General features: G+C 33.9%; 2 protein-coding genes and 4 non-coding genes across 8 annotated transcripts in view; 3 read left to right on the top strand and 3 right to left on the bottom strand.

Annotated features, from left to right (window-relative positions):
* Window positions 1-5,404: 5,404 nt before the first annotated feature.
* The window catches only part of LOC105211215 (uncharacterized), a 121,802-nt gene continuing 111,763 nt past the window's right edge, over window positions 5,405-15,443 (bottom strand). For 2 of the 3 annotated variants that reach the window (XM_054232818.1, XM_054232819.1), the window contains exons 2-9: window positions 11,070-11,460; window positions 8,547-8,725; window positions 8,343-8,456; window positions 8,096-8,278; window positions 7,691-8,017; window positions 7,526-7,628; window positions 7,312-7,464; window positions 5,410-7,218 (exon numbers count right to left, since the gene is read on the bottom strand). In XM_054232818.1, coding sequence (XP_054088793.1) covers window positions 5,749-7,218; window positions 7,312-7,464; window positions 7,526-7,628; window positions 7,691-8,017; window positions 8,096-8,278; window positions 8,343-8,456; window positions 8,547-8,725; window positions 11,070-11,312 — 2,772 coding nt within the window. In that variant the 5' untranslated portion in view covers window positions 11,313-11,460 and the 3' untranslated portion in view covers window positions 5,410-5,748. Of the gene's footprint in view, window positions 7,219-7,311; window positions 7,465-7,525; window positions 7,629-7,690; window positions 8,018-8,095; window positions 8,279-8,342; window positions 8,457-8,546; window positions 8,726-11,069; window positions 11,461-15,443 lie in introns of all 3 variants that reach the window. The other variant, XM_054232817.1, reaches the window with a different exon arrangement.
* Window positions 8,910-8,981, top strand: Trnad-guc (transfer RNA aspartic acid (anticodon GUC)). The gene has a single exon. It is a non-coding gene; the product is annotated as a tRNA-Asp (tRNA).
* On the top strand, window positions 9,700-9,771 carry Trnae-cuc (transfer RNA glutamic acid (anticodon CUC)). The gene has a single exon. It is a non-coding gene; the product is annotated as a tRNA-Glu (tRNA).
* On the bottom strand, window positions 10,678-10,749 carry Trnae-cuc (transfer RNA glutamic acid (anticodon CUC)). The gene has a single exon. It is a non-coding gene; the product is annotated as a tRNA-Glu (tRNA).
* Trnae-uuc (transfer RNA glutamic acid (anticodon UUC)) lies at window positions 14,425-14,496 on the top strand. Its single transcript has one exon. It is a non-coding gene; the product is annotated as a tRNA-Glu (tRNA).
* LOC105211203 (lysozyme D-like) lies at window positions 14,704-15,336 on the bottom strand. The gene has a single exon (XM_011182538.3). It carries the CDS (start codon window positions 15,266-15,268, stop codon window positions 14,840-14,842), a length of 429 nt encoding a protein of 142 aa, XP_011180840.2. The 5' UTR covers window positions 15,269-15,336; the 3' UTR covers window positions 14,704-14,839.

Genomic DNA, 15,443 nt, shown 5'->3' with positions numbered 1-15,443 from the left:
TAATCCACCTCCCTCTAAAACGTCAGTGGCAATAAACTAAAAACAAAACAGCTTAACAACAACAACAACAACTACATATGCAATGGCAATAATAATAAAGCCAAAGCAATAGTCGTTGGTTTGCGTTTATTGATCCTAAGTGGATTATCGACAAGCAATTTGTATGGTCGCTCACATTTATATGAGTTGTGTACAAGTGCAGTGCAGACACAGTGGTCACAACTGGACGTTATCAGGAATGTTATAAACAAATAAAAACACGCAAATTAAATTGTTACCGAGTGCGAAGCGACGTTGTTTGTGGGTATTCATTGGTTTGTTTGTAGAAATTTTATTCTTCATTGTCAAATATTACATATAAAATACTGTTGAACTACAATATTTTTGAAATCGTTTGTCCAAAATGACCTATTAAACGCCAAAGCTCTACTCTGTGTACAATCTGTAGCTTTTCTATAGAATTCGTAATCTTGAAAATGTCTCTAATACAAGGTTTCAAACCCACTGTGTGCTTTTTAGGAAACCGTAGAATCGTTTTTTTTTAACTTATCTAAGTCTTATTGAAAGTACAATTCTTACATTGGAGCTTAATTTTGTTTCGGAGCACTAATTTGTAATGTAAGAGTGTTAAAAAATGGCAATTTTCGTGTTTTTGAAAAAAATATTTCTTCATTAGACTACATTAGTCTCCTCGCCTTAAAAATAGCCCACATTCGAATTTATGATCTATTTCCAATCGTCGAAACACTTCTCCAACTCGATTTTTGGGATAGCCTTTGGTTCTCTCAACGATTTTTTCTATGCTGGTAAAACAACATCATAAATAAAATCTAAAATAAATTTTAACAATTGGACTCTCCAGACTCGTGAGTTTTAAATTTTCCAATTCTCGTTATTTTTCGAACACAACACGTATTAATCAACATGTTTCAAAAATTGTATATAGATCATACCATTATGATCAATAGTTTTTTATTATATTCTTAAATACTTCGTGCTCTAATGCTATTTTGTATTATATAGATATGTATATACATTATTGTCCTAAAAATGTATAATAAATAAAACAAATATAAATTCAAAATATTTAAAAATTAATCAGCTTATCTATTATGCCGAAATATTAACACAATTTTTCTCTTAAACTCATATTTATTGCAACAACATTTGAGAGGATAAATTCATAAAATTACTTTGAATATGACATATAATCGTGACGAATAAAAATTTAACGCCGCGTGTAGAAACAATAATCCATAATTAATATTTTGACAAGCAATTTCTTAAACTTAAATTCTGAAAGCAAAAAAAAGTTCAAATGAGCTCATTTCTGTTCATAATAATGTCGTCATTGGCTCAGAAAAAACAGCTTTTGACTAAGAAATTGCAACCAGGCGCCCATAGAGGACAAGTATATGACAGCGGCAACATTATTTTCTTCTTTTAAATGGTACCCCTGAATATATGCTATATTTCGGTATCCATGTCGTCCACATTCGTCAGACAAGAGGTGCTTAAAAAATCAATTTTGTAGAAGATTTACTATTTTTTACTAGACTACCATAAATAACCAGCAAGCAGTGACAGAAATATTTACTGGTTTCTATTGTGTACTGCCCCTGAAGGTATGCTATATTTTATTCTGAGATCATCCTCATCCGGCGAACTGGTTATTTAGGAAAACTAATTTTGTTGAGAAAAATTGACTGTTTTACCAGGCTTTCGTAAAATATATGTAGGCAGCTGCGGAAATAGTTCTCTTAATTATTTTCTCATACAATCTATGCTTTGCGCCTTAAGATATGCTAAATTTTTATAGCACTAAGTATTGAATATTTGTATATACAGTTGAATTTTTCTAACTGGAATCACCATAATCCACAAAAAAACTTCGAGTTAGAGAGACTTCGCGTTATGGAAGGTAATTTATATGAAATTTTACTTCTATCGCCAATTCAAGAGTTTGAGTGATGAAGAACTTCGAGTTTCTTCAATTCAATTTTAAATAATTATTTTATTCCGGAGGCACTGTTTTAATCATTGTGGTTTAAATAGACTATATTGAGTGATTCTTTTCTATATCTCTATATACTTTAATACCATGAATATTTATTGAGAACGACTGCTAACCTTATATTGGTATAACAAACTTTTATGATGTGATGTCGCCTTTAGAAAAATAAACGACGTCTAAAGTGCATAACGGTTTAGTTAACTACATTTTAAACGGTTTTAAGGTTAAAAGTAACTGTTACGCTTGCTCCGCAGCATTTAAGCTTTTCGTACTACCAAAATCAAATTGTTAGTGTGACTGATTAAGTACTTGTGTAATACGCTAATCTTTAGTAGTTTTCTTATTTTTTTGTGTTTTTGTTTATGTTTATATTTTGTGCAAATTTTGCATTTTTTTTTTTTTCAACTCGCTGCCCAGTCAATTGCCTGTTACCATTCTAAAACTATTAGATTTCGCTTCGGTTAACAACGTTCGTGTTGTGTTTTATTGCTTATTTCTTAATCTATTCTGTCACTTTTGTTTGCTAATCGCATTTTTCGTTCTGCATTCGCGAAACAATTTACCATGTCGAATTTCTACACAAAAACTGCGATTACACACCCCCGCAACAGTTCTACATGTATTGACTTTGTTTTGTTTTGTTTTACTTTTGTGTACTTATTCTATTTATAATTTATTTAATTTTTTTAATTTTTTTTTTGTTTTTTTTCTGTTTTTTTTTTTGCTTTTTTTATTTTGCATCAAAGGATTGTGACATTAATTACTTCTTATTACTTGAGTTTGCAATGCATGCACAGACATGTATGAAATGCTACCTACCATACTGTTATTCAATAAAATGTTACTGCAAAAAATCTAAATGCATGTAAGTTCAGCGAAGTGTGGGGAAAATAATAATACTAATAATGTTGCAACTGTTTTTCATAACGCACTGTCATGCAATGCTCTCGCATGCAACTTAATGCAACTATTTGTTGTTGTTATTGTTGTCGGTGTGTGTTCATTGCAGCTGTTATGATGAGTGAGTGGCAGCTGTAAAGCAAAGCTGGCATTAAAATAAAAAAATTAAAAAAAATAAATAAAAAATAATAAAAATAAAAATTTTAATATAAAAAAATTTCAAAAAAAAAAATTTAAAAAATAAAAATAAGAAAAAAAAACAAATAACTTCGAACTTAATAACTTTGAAACACCTTTCGTCACATTTTCACGAAAAAATTTAGTTAAAAAATTTTTCCTCAGATTTTCCAATAATTTATAATTTTCAAGCTCGTTTTAACATTTTTCACATTTACAACTTTCTAACATCCTCCATTGTCACACCCTGTATTTCCGCTTGCTACAAATCAATTGAACAATGCTTTTTTATTCGATTTAAAACGAAAAAAGAAAATTCACTCAAAACGAAAAACGTGCACGTGATTTCAAGCATTCAGGGTCGTTGCTATAAACGAACTAATACGATTGATCGTATATAGACAAAGCGTTGCACTTAATAAGTGCACAATCTACGATTGCTACGTTTCGTCAATCAATGAAATCCACTTAAATGTTAAATAATAGGCTGGCAGCAAGACAATTGTGCAACGGTAAAACAAATACAAGGGCGTAATGCTATAGGTAATCATAACAGATCTACAGTTGATTTCGTTATAATCTATTATTATAAATAGAACATTACAAGTCTTTTATAATAACGTATGCAGAACGCATAGAGATAGGCTCAAATCGAATAAGTTCAGTAAACTGTATACACGAGGTGTGTTCAATAAATAACGGGAATTTTTATATTTTTTTTTGCAAAAAAACATTTATTAATGCGTCCACATTAATGTGGTCGCCTTCAAAATAGTCCTCCTTCGATAGTTTGCGCTTCCTTCACTCGTCGAAACACTTTCCAAACTCGATTTTTGGTATAGGCTCTTTCAGCGATTTCTCGTGTGCTTGTTAAACGACGGCCATTTCTTGTTCTGTATATTTTGTTACTTGTTTATTTTTGGAAATAGGAAAAAGTCACACAGAGTCATGCCTGACAAATATGGAGGCTAAGGTACTTTTACAGTAATGTTTTTGGACAAGATCTCACACAAAAGCAACGAAATGTGAGCTTCTAACAAACGAGAATATATGAAGTCTATCAACATAGTACAAAAACAATGTTTTGATTCCCGTTATTTTTTGAACGTACCTCTTTTCTCTTCTTTTTTATTTTAATAAATATATTATCGTACTGACTTCTTTAAGCTTTAGTTATATACTCTCAATACTATATTTTGTTACTTGTTTGACTATGTGTTTAGCCTAAAGAAGCCACAGACCTCTTTGCTATTCTAAGAGCAGTATTATAAAGCTGAAACCCTTATTCCTGGTTCTGAAATCTGAAACTTGTTTTATAAAAAATTATTTCATTATTTTATAATATTTATTTATTTTTAATCACTTAATTATAGTTATTAGATTTAATTTGTATGTATGTATTTATAGTGCACTTATATACAGTTAATCTATTTAATATAAACACCAAGTAAGATTAACCGCATAAGTCAATAGCGTCAGCATTAGCAAAAAAAAAAAAATAAAATAAATTAAAGTTCTATTGAAAAAAGTTGTACTTATTAAAAACTCTACGAGCAGATAGAATTTTTAAAAATACTTAAATTTATATTTGAATTACTTGCTTAAAATTTCATTAATTTTTAATTTCTTTCATGCTATAGAATACATATTTACAATAAAACTTTAATCGTAATTTGTAACAATTGAAAGTTGTAATATTTAAAAAATATAACAAAAGTGCTAATATTGAATATTATTTATATATAATTAATTTATTAGAATTAAAAAATAAGAAACTTATTAGTTACTTATATATTGCAGTTAAAAAAAATATTATAAATAAAAAATTATAATATAAAAAATATAATAAAAAATTAAAAAAAAAAAAATTTAAAACTTTTATTATCAATAACAAAAAAAAAAATATTAAAAAAATATATTATGACTATTCTTTCGGTTTAAACACTAAAAAATCGACAAATTATAATATTTTGGGAAAATTATATTTTTAACTTTTTCATCCATAAAACTATGAAAGTGGATTACAAAAATTTTTTTTTTAAATAAAATAAATATTTTATACCCAAAATCGATAAATTTACAAATTTTTTCGGTAAAAAAAAAATTGTTTATTTTTCTTTTACATAATTATTTATAACTAATGACAAAATAATTAATGAGTATGACAAATTATTCAATAATAATAAATATTATTAAAAAAAAATTATAGTACTATTATTATTAAGAAATTATTTGTTTTTTTTTTGTTTTCTTCTTCTTTCTTATATAAAGTTCATTCAATTTAAGAAAAGTAAAGAAGACATTTCAAGCAAGCTAAAACTAATCTTATACAACCTACTATGCACTTAATTTAACAGCATATTAAATACAATTGTATATAATTTTTTAAAATTTTTTTAGTTTAATTTAAATAAACTATTATTATTTTTTGTTTTAATATTTTGTTTAAACAAATTTTTTAATGCATAAAATAACATTTTAAAACTACTTTTAACACTGTTAAATTACAAACGATTTATATACAAACTACTAACTACAAATCTGTTAATGCGAACGCAGTAAGCGCGCTACGCCTTCAATGACTCTTAATCAACACAATACACTAGTAAATGCCTACAGTTGATTTAAACCAACATTTTACACACCTTTCACCGCACTCAGTACAGCCCTGAAGGCGTATCGGTCAACTTGGAGCCCTGCGTGCAAGAGCGCGTGCGCAACGCTGTCGCACTGCCAACTGGCTGCAGTGTGGGCTGCGCCGCGTTGCTATGCTGTATCAACACCGTCACATTATTGCCGTTAGCGCCGCCGCCACCAGCACTGCTGCCGCTGCTTAAACGCAGCGCTGGATTACTGCCGAAATAGATCTGTTGATTGCTGCGCGATTTTTCACGTACCACCTGATGAACTGCTGGCGGTGACGCGCCGCTGCCATCCAACAGCGATTCATGGCTGGTTGTAGCGAATGCCGCCTCGAGGCGCTCAACATTCTTGGTGACGCGTCGCGCTTGCAGTGCGGCGGTCACATCGGGTTTGGGGTACTTCTGTGGCGTATTCATGCCGGTCATAAAGAAGACACCGTTAAAATGTTGCGCCGGCGCTTGCGGTTTCTTCGCTAGCAGTGGTGGCGGTGGTGGTGGCGCCGCTGCTGACATGCTTTGCCGTTTGCTGACGCAGTTGGTGGCATTGCCAGCACCATTATTGTTGTGACGGTGATGCTGGTGCGGGTGCTGGTGCTGATGTGGATGTGGATGTGGATGTTGGTGTTGGTTGCTGGCCTCGCGGAAGGCTTTCATTGTTGGATCGTCGTCGCTGTGGCGCGCATCCATTATAACATCGAGCAGCTCACGCGTGGTACTCGCATTATAGGCGGTGGTGTTTGCGCTCACTTCCGGTATGTCCGGTGATTCGATGCTGTATGGCTTCTCGATTTCGGGCATATCATAGTCGGTTTCATCGAAAAATGTTTGCAATGCTGTAACGCGCTCAGCGGCACCGGGATCACCGTGATTCTGTAGCATTAACATGCCATACTCGGAGCCATCCAATTCGGAACCGTCTGCTTGAGAGACGAGATGGGCGAGTGAACGCGATTTGCGCGGTGGCTGTGGCACTATATTAACCGGCACGATGTCCTTTTCCTTCGCAATTCTTGATTGACTGAACTGCTGCTTGAGTTGTTGTTGCTGCTGTAGTTGTTGTGTTGTTATCTGTTTCTCTGCTTCACTAACAACATGATCCAACTCTTGCATGACGTCCTCAATGGTGGTTGCTGTACCGGTGGCAGCACCACTGTCACCCATTGAATTATCCGGTGATTTGGATTTGCTCTTGTGTAGCTGTTTCGCCGCCATGGAAGCGCTAGATTTCTGTGGCAAAATCAATATGGGTACTGGACTAAGTGAGGGTCCCGTCTCCGAACTGCTGATACCCTCATCCTCATGTTCGCTCTCGTTTTTGCCGGGCGGCACGTGACGTGGCAAGGCGACTGGTTGTTTGTCCAGCGACTTGAAGGTGTTCTCATTCTGTGCACCCTGCAGACGGAAGATTTCGCGCTGTAACTCGGCACAACGCTCCTGCAAACGGCGTTCCATTGATGTTAGCACTGTCTTTTCCTCGTGTAGAATCTAAAATAACAAACAGACGAGGATAACAGATAAGGATTAGAGTGAGAGAAACATAAATTTATAATAGATTATAGCGGTTTGCGTTCTGCTTACCTGTACTCGTCGCTCCAGTATCACCATTTGACTGCGCACGCGGTCAGCTTCACGCGCCTGTGTGATCATTTTGTCAACATCTACATACAGCTCGTTAAAGCGTTTGATTTCATTACGCAAATTTTCCACCCAAGATGAGGCGGGTGATATAGTCTAGAGAAATGTATTGTTCTATAAAACTGTACAAAATAGATTGGTCTAAAGTCCATCTCACCTTTGCTAAAGAATCTGGCTCAAAACCGGCCTGAAATAGTTCTGCTTGTAGATATAAACGTTGCTGTAGATTTTCAGAGCTCTCCAAAAAGGAATTAATAAATCTGAGAAAGGAAAAATATATAAAATAACGGTATTATTCTTTTCAAGTTCATGTCACGCTTACTTCACTCCCACCGCCTGTAGTTCACCCGAACCACCGCCACTATTCAGCATGCCAACGAGCAGGCGAAAACGTACCGGCTCACTGCAACGCAAACGCAGCGTCGACATAGCTTCCGAGACGGCCGTGTGACCGGCTGTGACTGATTTTTGTGAACCATGACCCAATGCCGTTTTATCGCAGGCGGCAGACATTAATTGCATGGCCAAAATGCGCGCACGTATACCCTGACCAGTCGCCGAGGAGGCTAACGGCATCAAGCCCACAGGCGTTGTGCCCAAACGCGCGGTCGCATCCAACGAACGGGAGCAGCAAATGCTGAGACATTGCCTGAAAGTATAAGCAAAATGCATTATTATAGAAAATATTTATTTTTTTTAAGTTGAGGGTGGTAGTTAGTTCACTTACAGACACGCCAGTTCGTCGAGTAAAGCGCGCCGTTGATACGATTGCGGATTGCGTGGCATCGATGCGGTCATTTGATTCGGTGGCACGGTGGCATTGCTCGATTGCGAGAGTTGTATGGCGCGGAGCACTTCGAGTAGTAGACTTATGCCGTCGGAAGGCGTCGCCACAAATTCCTGCACAAAGCTAAGGAACCAAAATAGGAATTCGGTGATTGTATAAAATGTATAAAAAAATAATAATAGTGTACCTTGGAAAAGACACGCGTAAATCCGCGCGCAGTTTTGTTAATAAATCAGTTACCGAGGCAAACTGTCGCAGGGACATCTCGCCATCACTTTCAGGCGCTGCCGGTATGGGACTTCTAGAAGTAAGACAGTTAAGAAATATTTAATAAAATTATATGTAATTATTATTTTTTTGGATTTTTTATAAATATGAAATTTCTATTTACTTGTATTCCGCATGTTTATGTGGTAAAGTCGTTGATTTGTGATTGCTTTCTGCTTTGGATGTACTCTCATTGTTGTTGTCATATATAGAACGCACCTGTTGACCACTCTGCCGCTTACCAAACTTTTTCAATGATTGCACATAATCCTCTGGATTATAAACTGGTGGACGTTGGTTCTCCTGTGGAGTGAATAATAATAATAATTTGTAATTAAAGATTAATTATTGAAAAACCGAATTTTGTAATTTCATCTTCTTTACGGACTGTTAATGCTTTGTTATACAACCCTGCTAATTTAATATAGATTCAGTGAAATTGTATGTGATGAGCACAAAACAGGCTTTGGTCGAACGAAGTATAACATCCTCGATAGTATAGTGGTCAGTATCCCCGCCTGTCACGCGGGAGACCGGGGTTCAATTCCCCGTCGGGGAGATGTTCGAAATTTTTTGTTTATTTTTATTATAATAAAATAAAAAAATTATTAGTATATAAATTAAACGATCTAGACTTTATTGTAAAATATCGGACGGTATGTTCGCTTTATATATGTAAATAACGGCACATTGTAACAGAGCTAAGTACCTAAGTATCATCTTAGATGTTAAGCTTCGCTGGAAAGTGTATGTCCAGGAAAAAATGGGTGAGCTTATAGCTAAACTTTACCACCTATTTGGCAGGATATCCACTCTGACTACAAAACAAGTTGTTAACATATAATCAAGTTCTTAAGTCAGTTTTGGGCCTATCTAACTCAACTTTGTGATTATTTAAGTCAATGCTGTATTGCCTGTATTCAGCGCTTCCAATATAAGATATTAAGAATTTTAGTTAATGCTCTTTTGTAAGCTAGATTTGCTCATCTCTACCCTTATATGGATGTGAATTCAGTGCTAAATGAAATATCTAAATAGGCAGCGTGTTAATGAGGAGGCTTCCAATCGTAAGAAGCCTAGAAAGACAACAGTAGCAGCAAATGTATCTTTTTCTCATATATGTGTGATTTCAAATATTAAATATAAGCCATACATGCGTTATCTGTTGATTGCGGTATGCCCATTTGTTTATCACCACAAATGCTATATACCAAAAATTTGTAACTTTATAGATTTGAGTATCCATTAGTATGCCATTTGGCATAGTCTTTCAACAGTCCCGTATTGTCTAGTGGTTAGGATATCCGGCTCTCACCCGGAAGGCCCGGGTTCGATTCCCGGTACGGGAAATTGTTTTTTTTTGTGTTTTATTTATCTTTAAAAAAATAAATACACTGGCGGCGTGATAATTAGAAATATATTTTCATTAGAAAATGTTTATACAGTGGAACTTCCATAACTCGAACCTTCTATAATTCGAAAATCTCCATAACTCGAACATTTGAATTGGCAATAGCGTTTAGAAGCCAAATTTCATACAAATTTCCTTCCCTAACTCGAATTTCTATAACTCGAATTTCTCCATAACTCGAACTCTTGAAGTGGCAATAGAAGTCAAATTTCATACAAATTTCCTTCCATAAATCGAACTTTTCAACCAGGACATTATACAAAATTTAAAATTTTACTATCAGGGAACAATTTTAAAAGAGTCATTCTATATTGTATGGGGGCAAACAAAAAATATGACTTTATGCTTATAGATTTCCTAAATCGTGTAACAAAGGCATGGGATATTTTAATTAATAATTAATTAAACATCAAAGGATTAAACATTTTTAAAGAATTAAAAAGATTTCAAAATTTTCAAAACGTATAATGTTGTATGAATTCTCTCATGTATGAAATAAAATCAAATAGAAAATAATACATATATAAATAATTAATTATATACTTAAAAGTACTCTGATCTAAACTGGTCCATAAATTTATACATCTTGTCGAAATTCTTCTGCAAAGTTATTGAATATACATAAATTACTTGTCGAAAATTATTCATTAAAAATAAGAAATATGCATAAACGTAAACATGCTCATTCGCACTACCACAGTTCTCTTTAGATTAAAATGAAATAGTTTATCCCTTTAGTTATTTATTTAAAATGCAATTAACTAATTATTTTAAATATTTAAGGGAGATAAATCAAAAATATTTCAAAATTATATTTAAAACAAAAATAATGCAAAAATTAACTTTCCCGTACCGGGAATCGAACCCGGGCCTTCCGGGTGAGAGCCGGATATCCTAACCACTAGACAATACGGGACTGTTGAGAAACTCATTCACATTTCGCTTTATAACAGCCACTGCACGCCTAGTAACAGTTCAATTAACAGTTTATTACAGCGATTAGTAATCGCCGATTACCCATTTTGTTTGCTCACAGCAAACTGTTAATTTTCTCGCAATTTTCTGCCATAATTTGTGCTGTTATTAACAGCTGTCTACTAACAGTTTAATATACATTTCTTCCTCTGTAATTGAAATTGTTAATTTTTAATAGCAAACACCAAATTCACTTGCTTAACATCAAAACGTGAATAAAAGTGAAAATCACCGAAATAAAGATTCTGCATTTGTACACACCTTATTGAAGACAGGCTGCGACCAGCTATTCTCCGAACTTGACATCTTATATGAAGCCATGGAGCCGTTAATGCTACTGCCACCATAATTGCTCTTCTGTGTGATTGATGGCGCAGAGATGGTTGTGGCGGCGCCACCAACACCACCACCAGCACCACCTATGATCGTTGTGCTAGTCATGGCGGCGCTATGCGCGGTGGCTGCTGTTAGTTTCGGTGAATTTTGACAAACGCTCGGTGCCATCGGATAACCGTTTAAGCGATTGTGCTGCTGCCGATGATGTGTGTGCGGATGTTTATGTTGTGTTGGTAATTGTTGCTGTCTTTGTTGTTGTTGCTGCTGCTGTTGCGCGGTGGGCGCGTAGCGTTGCTGATAATAGGCGGAGATGTCACTGCAAGCAGAAATGGCAAATAGAAAATGATTATTTATTATTAATGAAGTGATTTTAAGTTTGTGGTGGAAATGGAAAACTAAAAGCTAAAATGCAACAAATAAACGTTGAAAAATTTAGTGTATAAAGGTGAAGCGAAAGGTGTGTTTACGTTGGTGTAACTCAATAAACAGCTGTTTCGACTGCCACATTTCACTAAACACACTTTGAACTTTGATTTGTGTCCCGCTAAGGGGTGTGTCTGCCTGCAACTCAGTTTCACTGTTTGATTAATGCGCATTGCATCCAGGCAGCGCCCCTAGTGTTGTTGTTGCAATCGCTTAATTATTTTTTACTTTAATATTCCTAGTCACCGGTTATCCTGTACACGCTGACATTACAACCTTCCATTTCAATTGCTCATAATGAACATGTTTTTGTCTGCTTTGGCGTCTGTGAACTCAAGCGCATACAAAATGTTGCTGACTAAATTTTTCAGTCAACTCAGAACTTGTTTTACCACTCTTTAGTAATTTTTTTCATGACAACTCTTTACAATTTATGTTCTTCGTTATTTGCTTTTAATTTCTGCTGTCTTCAATGCCCACATGCGCCACCAGCTGGCTTGGGTGCAGGAAAATCGCCGTAAAAAATGACACTAAATGGACAGCAGGAAAAATGTTGTTGTTATAATGACCATTTTTCACTCACTTGTCAATTGTGTTGGGCGTAATTGTATGTGATTAATTAAGTGGTGTGAATTACATATGTAAATGTATATTTATTTGTAAAAAAGTAATCAATATTTTTTCGCAATGAATTGTTAATATTTATTGTAAAAATTTATCAATTTTGATTATTGAAATTATTTTAGGATGAATATTAAATCCTAAAATAATTTCATCAAGTATATCTAAATCCAGCATAACTACACATAATTATTAATTGTTTAATAAGATATATTCCAACAATATATGAGATACTTATGTTCAAAAAGTAACGGGAAGTTTAAAATTCCTAATTGTCAAAAAATTTAATTTTTTTTATGAAGTTGACACAGGGACAGGTATCCCCAGAAGTACGAAAAAATTGTATTTTTTTCAAAAAAGAATTCCCGTTATTTTTTGAACATATCTTGTATATTTTATGATATACATCACCCCTGAAATACGATAAAGTTTTCAGTTAAATATTTTTTCAAAAACCAAAAATTCCCGTTATTTTTTGAACACATCTGGTATATGATATTTTCCTTCTCTTCAAACATACATATAATTTATTCACCGCTGCGCTAGCGCTACTCTTTTACAACGGTATCTTACTGACTGTTATAATATGAATTTTTAATTTTTTTGTTTCCGCTTTGACTAAACGCTGAATTCCAAAGCGCGGATTATGACAGTTAGTCCAAAGGTTTACGGTATATTATTGACTCACTGGTAGCAAGAAAAAAACACTCAAAAAGCCAATAAGAACAATTACGAATAAACAGAAACCTCAATTGTAATTTAAAATTTTACCCACACAAACTGTTGAATGAAAAGCTAGACGTGCGGCACTGTAGGCGTTAATCGGAATTCCATCAACAACAGGTGACAGCGGTGATGGGCGACTCACTCGTTCGGCTGAAGACTGCTACACTAGCTTGGTGACAACAAAACCAATGCTGATGTATTGAAGAACATGCAACAATGGCAGCGCTACAAAAGCATTGACAGTGAAGAAATGTAAAGAAGTCAACAATTGGCCAAGCATTTGTTCGTGTACAAATGCTACAACGCTGTGTTTACTCGGGCGTTTGGTTTTGCTGTAGTAAGTCAACTTGTTTTGGCGGCGGCTTTTATAAATATTTCTTAGGTTATTTTAATATTTTTAAAACTTCTTTCAGCTCACGCGAGGCACTCGTTTAATATTTACAAAACGTTTTCATTCATAATAATTTTGAATTGACTTATAAAATTATTATGCGCTTGTTGTTATCAGCAATCGCTTGGCAGCAATCAGGCGCATATTTTGACGTTTCTTTACACATTTTTTATTATTAAAGCATGTTCTAGGTGTCAGCACATTTAGCTGTAAGTGACTATTCCAGTCGCTATACATGCATTCTTTAGAAATCTGCGGTGCATAAGGCACTCATAACCAGCATTTATGGGTTATTAAATTGTTTTTTATTTATATATATTTATAGTTAACTTATGCAAACATAATATTTCCAATTCTTCCTTTCCCTCCCTTCCTTCTGTTTAGTATGCAAACTGACAGCTGTTGTTCATATTTCATTATTTTCCTTGAATTTTGTTGCATGCATTTCTTCGTAATAAAACTTACCTCTAATCTGTATGTATGTATGGAAAAGTAAGTAAGTATATATGTACAAATCTTTATTTGCCTTACTTGCATTCTACTTTTATTGCAACAATTTCATATGCTTGATATGTAGCAACGGCAATTATCGCCCATGCACGTGACTCTAATGCACAAATCATTGTTTTTTATTAGTATAGCAAGGCGTAAGCTCTTACTAACTCTTAGCATAAGCAATAAAGTATGCATAAAAATATTACAGTTTTAATATTAATTATTAATAAATTATTTAATTGTGTGAGTTCAATGCACTTTTAAATTAAAAAAAAAATTAAATATTAAATATTTATTTTTCGAGAATTATTACTTGATTTTAATAATTTCCTTTCATTTAAATATATTTATACAAAGCAAAAAACAAAATACAAAATACAAATAAAAAATAAAATTAATAAACATTTAGTATATAAAAAATAAAACTCACAAAACAGTCTTTAATATGTACTTAACAGCACAATGATTATTAATAGACAGTGTAAAATGTTTTTCTGTTATTTAACATTACTGTTGCGTATTAACAGTAGTATATTGACTTAACTGTTAATCCTAAGTTTCAGCTGCTTTTTATAATGAACTGCTAACAGCTAATATACGCCTTTAACAGCACAAGCTAATATATCCCATATGGTCTAGTGGCTAGGATATCTGGCTTTCACCCAGAAGGCCCGGGTTCGATTCCCGGTATGGGAAGTAACTTTTTGATGTTTTTTATATTTTCCGTTTTAGTTGTTTCAATAGCTAAGTAGGTTAAGAATTATGAAATTTAAATTTAAGGAACAAATTACAATTTACTTTTTTATATAATACAATAATTCACTTTGGTGGAATACTAAACTTAAAAAAAATTATAAAAGCTTTCCATAGCATAGCTGCATGTAGCAAATAAAAACCACCACATTGAGTAATGCAAATGTTTTTCATTAAATTTAAACAAAAATACTAAAATTTACCACAAAACAAACCTTTATAGACAAATTAAAACAAACAACAACGATAGTTTAAACATTTTCAGCCATAAAAAATATACAAAAGTTCAGAAGCATTCATCAACACTGGGCAGCGTTTCATTACAATATTGCCACGTAGACCAAGATTGCCAACCTTGCCGGCGTAAAATGTAAAGCGCACATTGCAGTGACTCGCTTATATCATCGGTCAGCAGTGCATTGCAGCTAACACGACATTCGTTGAAGGATAAACTGCCATTATCCGGTTGACACCAATATCTGCTGTTAATTTGGAATATACCATAGTCATTGGAACCATCAAGGTTTGTGCGGCCGACTGCGTCCGTGCGGAATGAGCTCTCCCGTTCAGCAATACATATCCAACGCGCTAATTGCTCCTTTGGCACTTCGAAGCGTATGAGTTCGTTTGCCAGCAAACAACGGTCGAACAGGCGGCTGCCGAAAACTTGTGCAATCAACGCGAAAAGTACCAACAGACTGTTGGGGGTTTTCATATTGTCAACTGTAAACTAAGTATTTGCGCAAGTTACGTGGGTATTTTACATATTGGTAATATGGTGTTTAACAATAACATTACATAAAACTGTATCACGTCTGGTTTGTAAATAAATTAGTTTAAGGTTTATAGTTCTTAATTGCTTTTTCTACACTTAAAGAAAAATTGTGAGT

This window comes from Zeugodacus cucurbitae, chromosome 6 (genome assembly GCF_028554725.1).
Source record: "Zeugodacus cucurbitae isolate PBARC_wt_2022May chromosome 6, idZeuCucr1.2, whole genome shotgun sequence".
In the NCBI taxonomy this organism is placed as follows: Eukaryota; Metazoa; Arthropoda; class Insecta; order Diptera; family Tephritidae; genus Zeugodacus; species Zeugodacus cucurbitae.
This window is presented reverse-complemented; position numbering and strand designations above follow the sequence as displayed.

What these genes read in the sequence shown, in the direction of transcription:
- LOC105211203 (XM_011182538.3), bottom strand. Translation starts at nt 15,268, where the DNA reads ATGAAAACCCCCAACAGTCTGTTGGTACTTTTCGCGTTGATTGCACAA.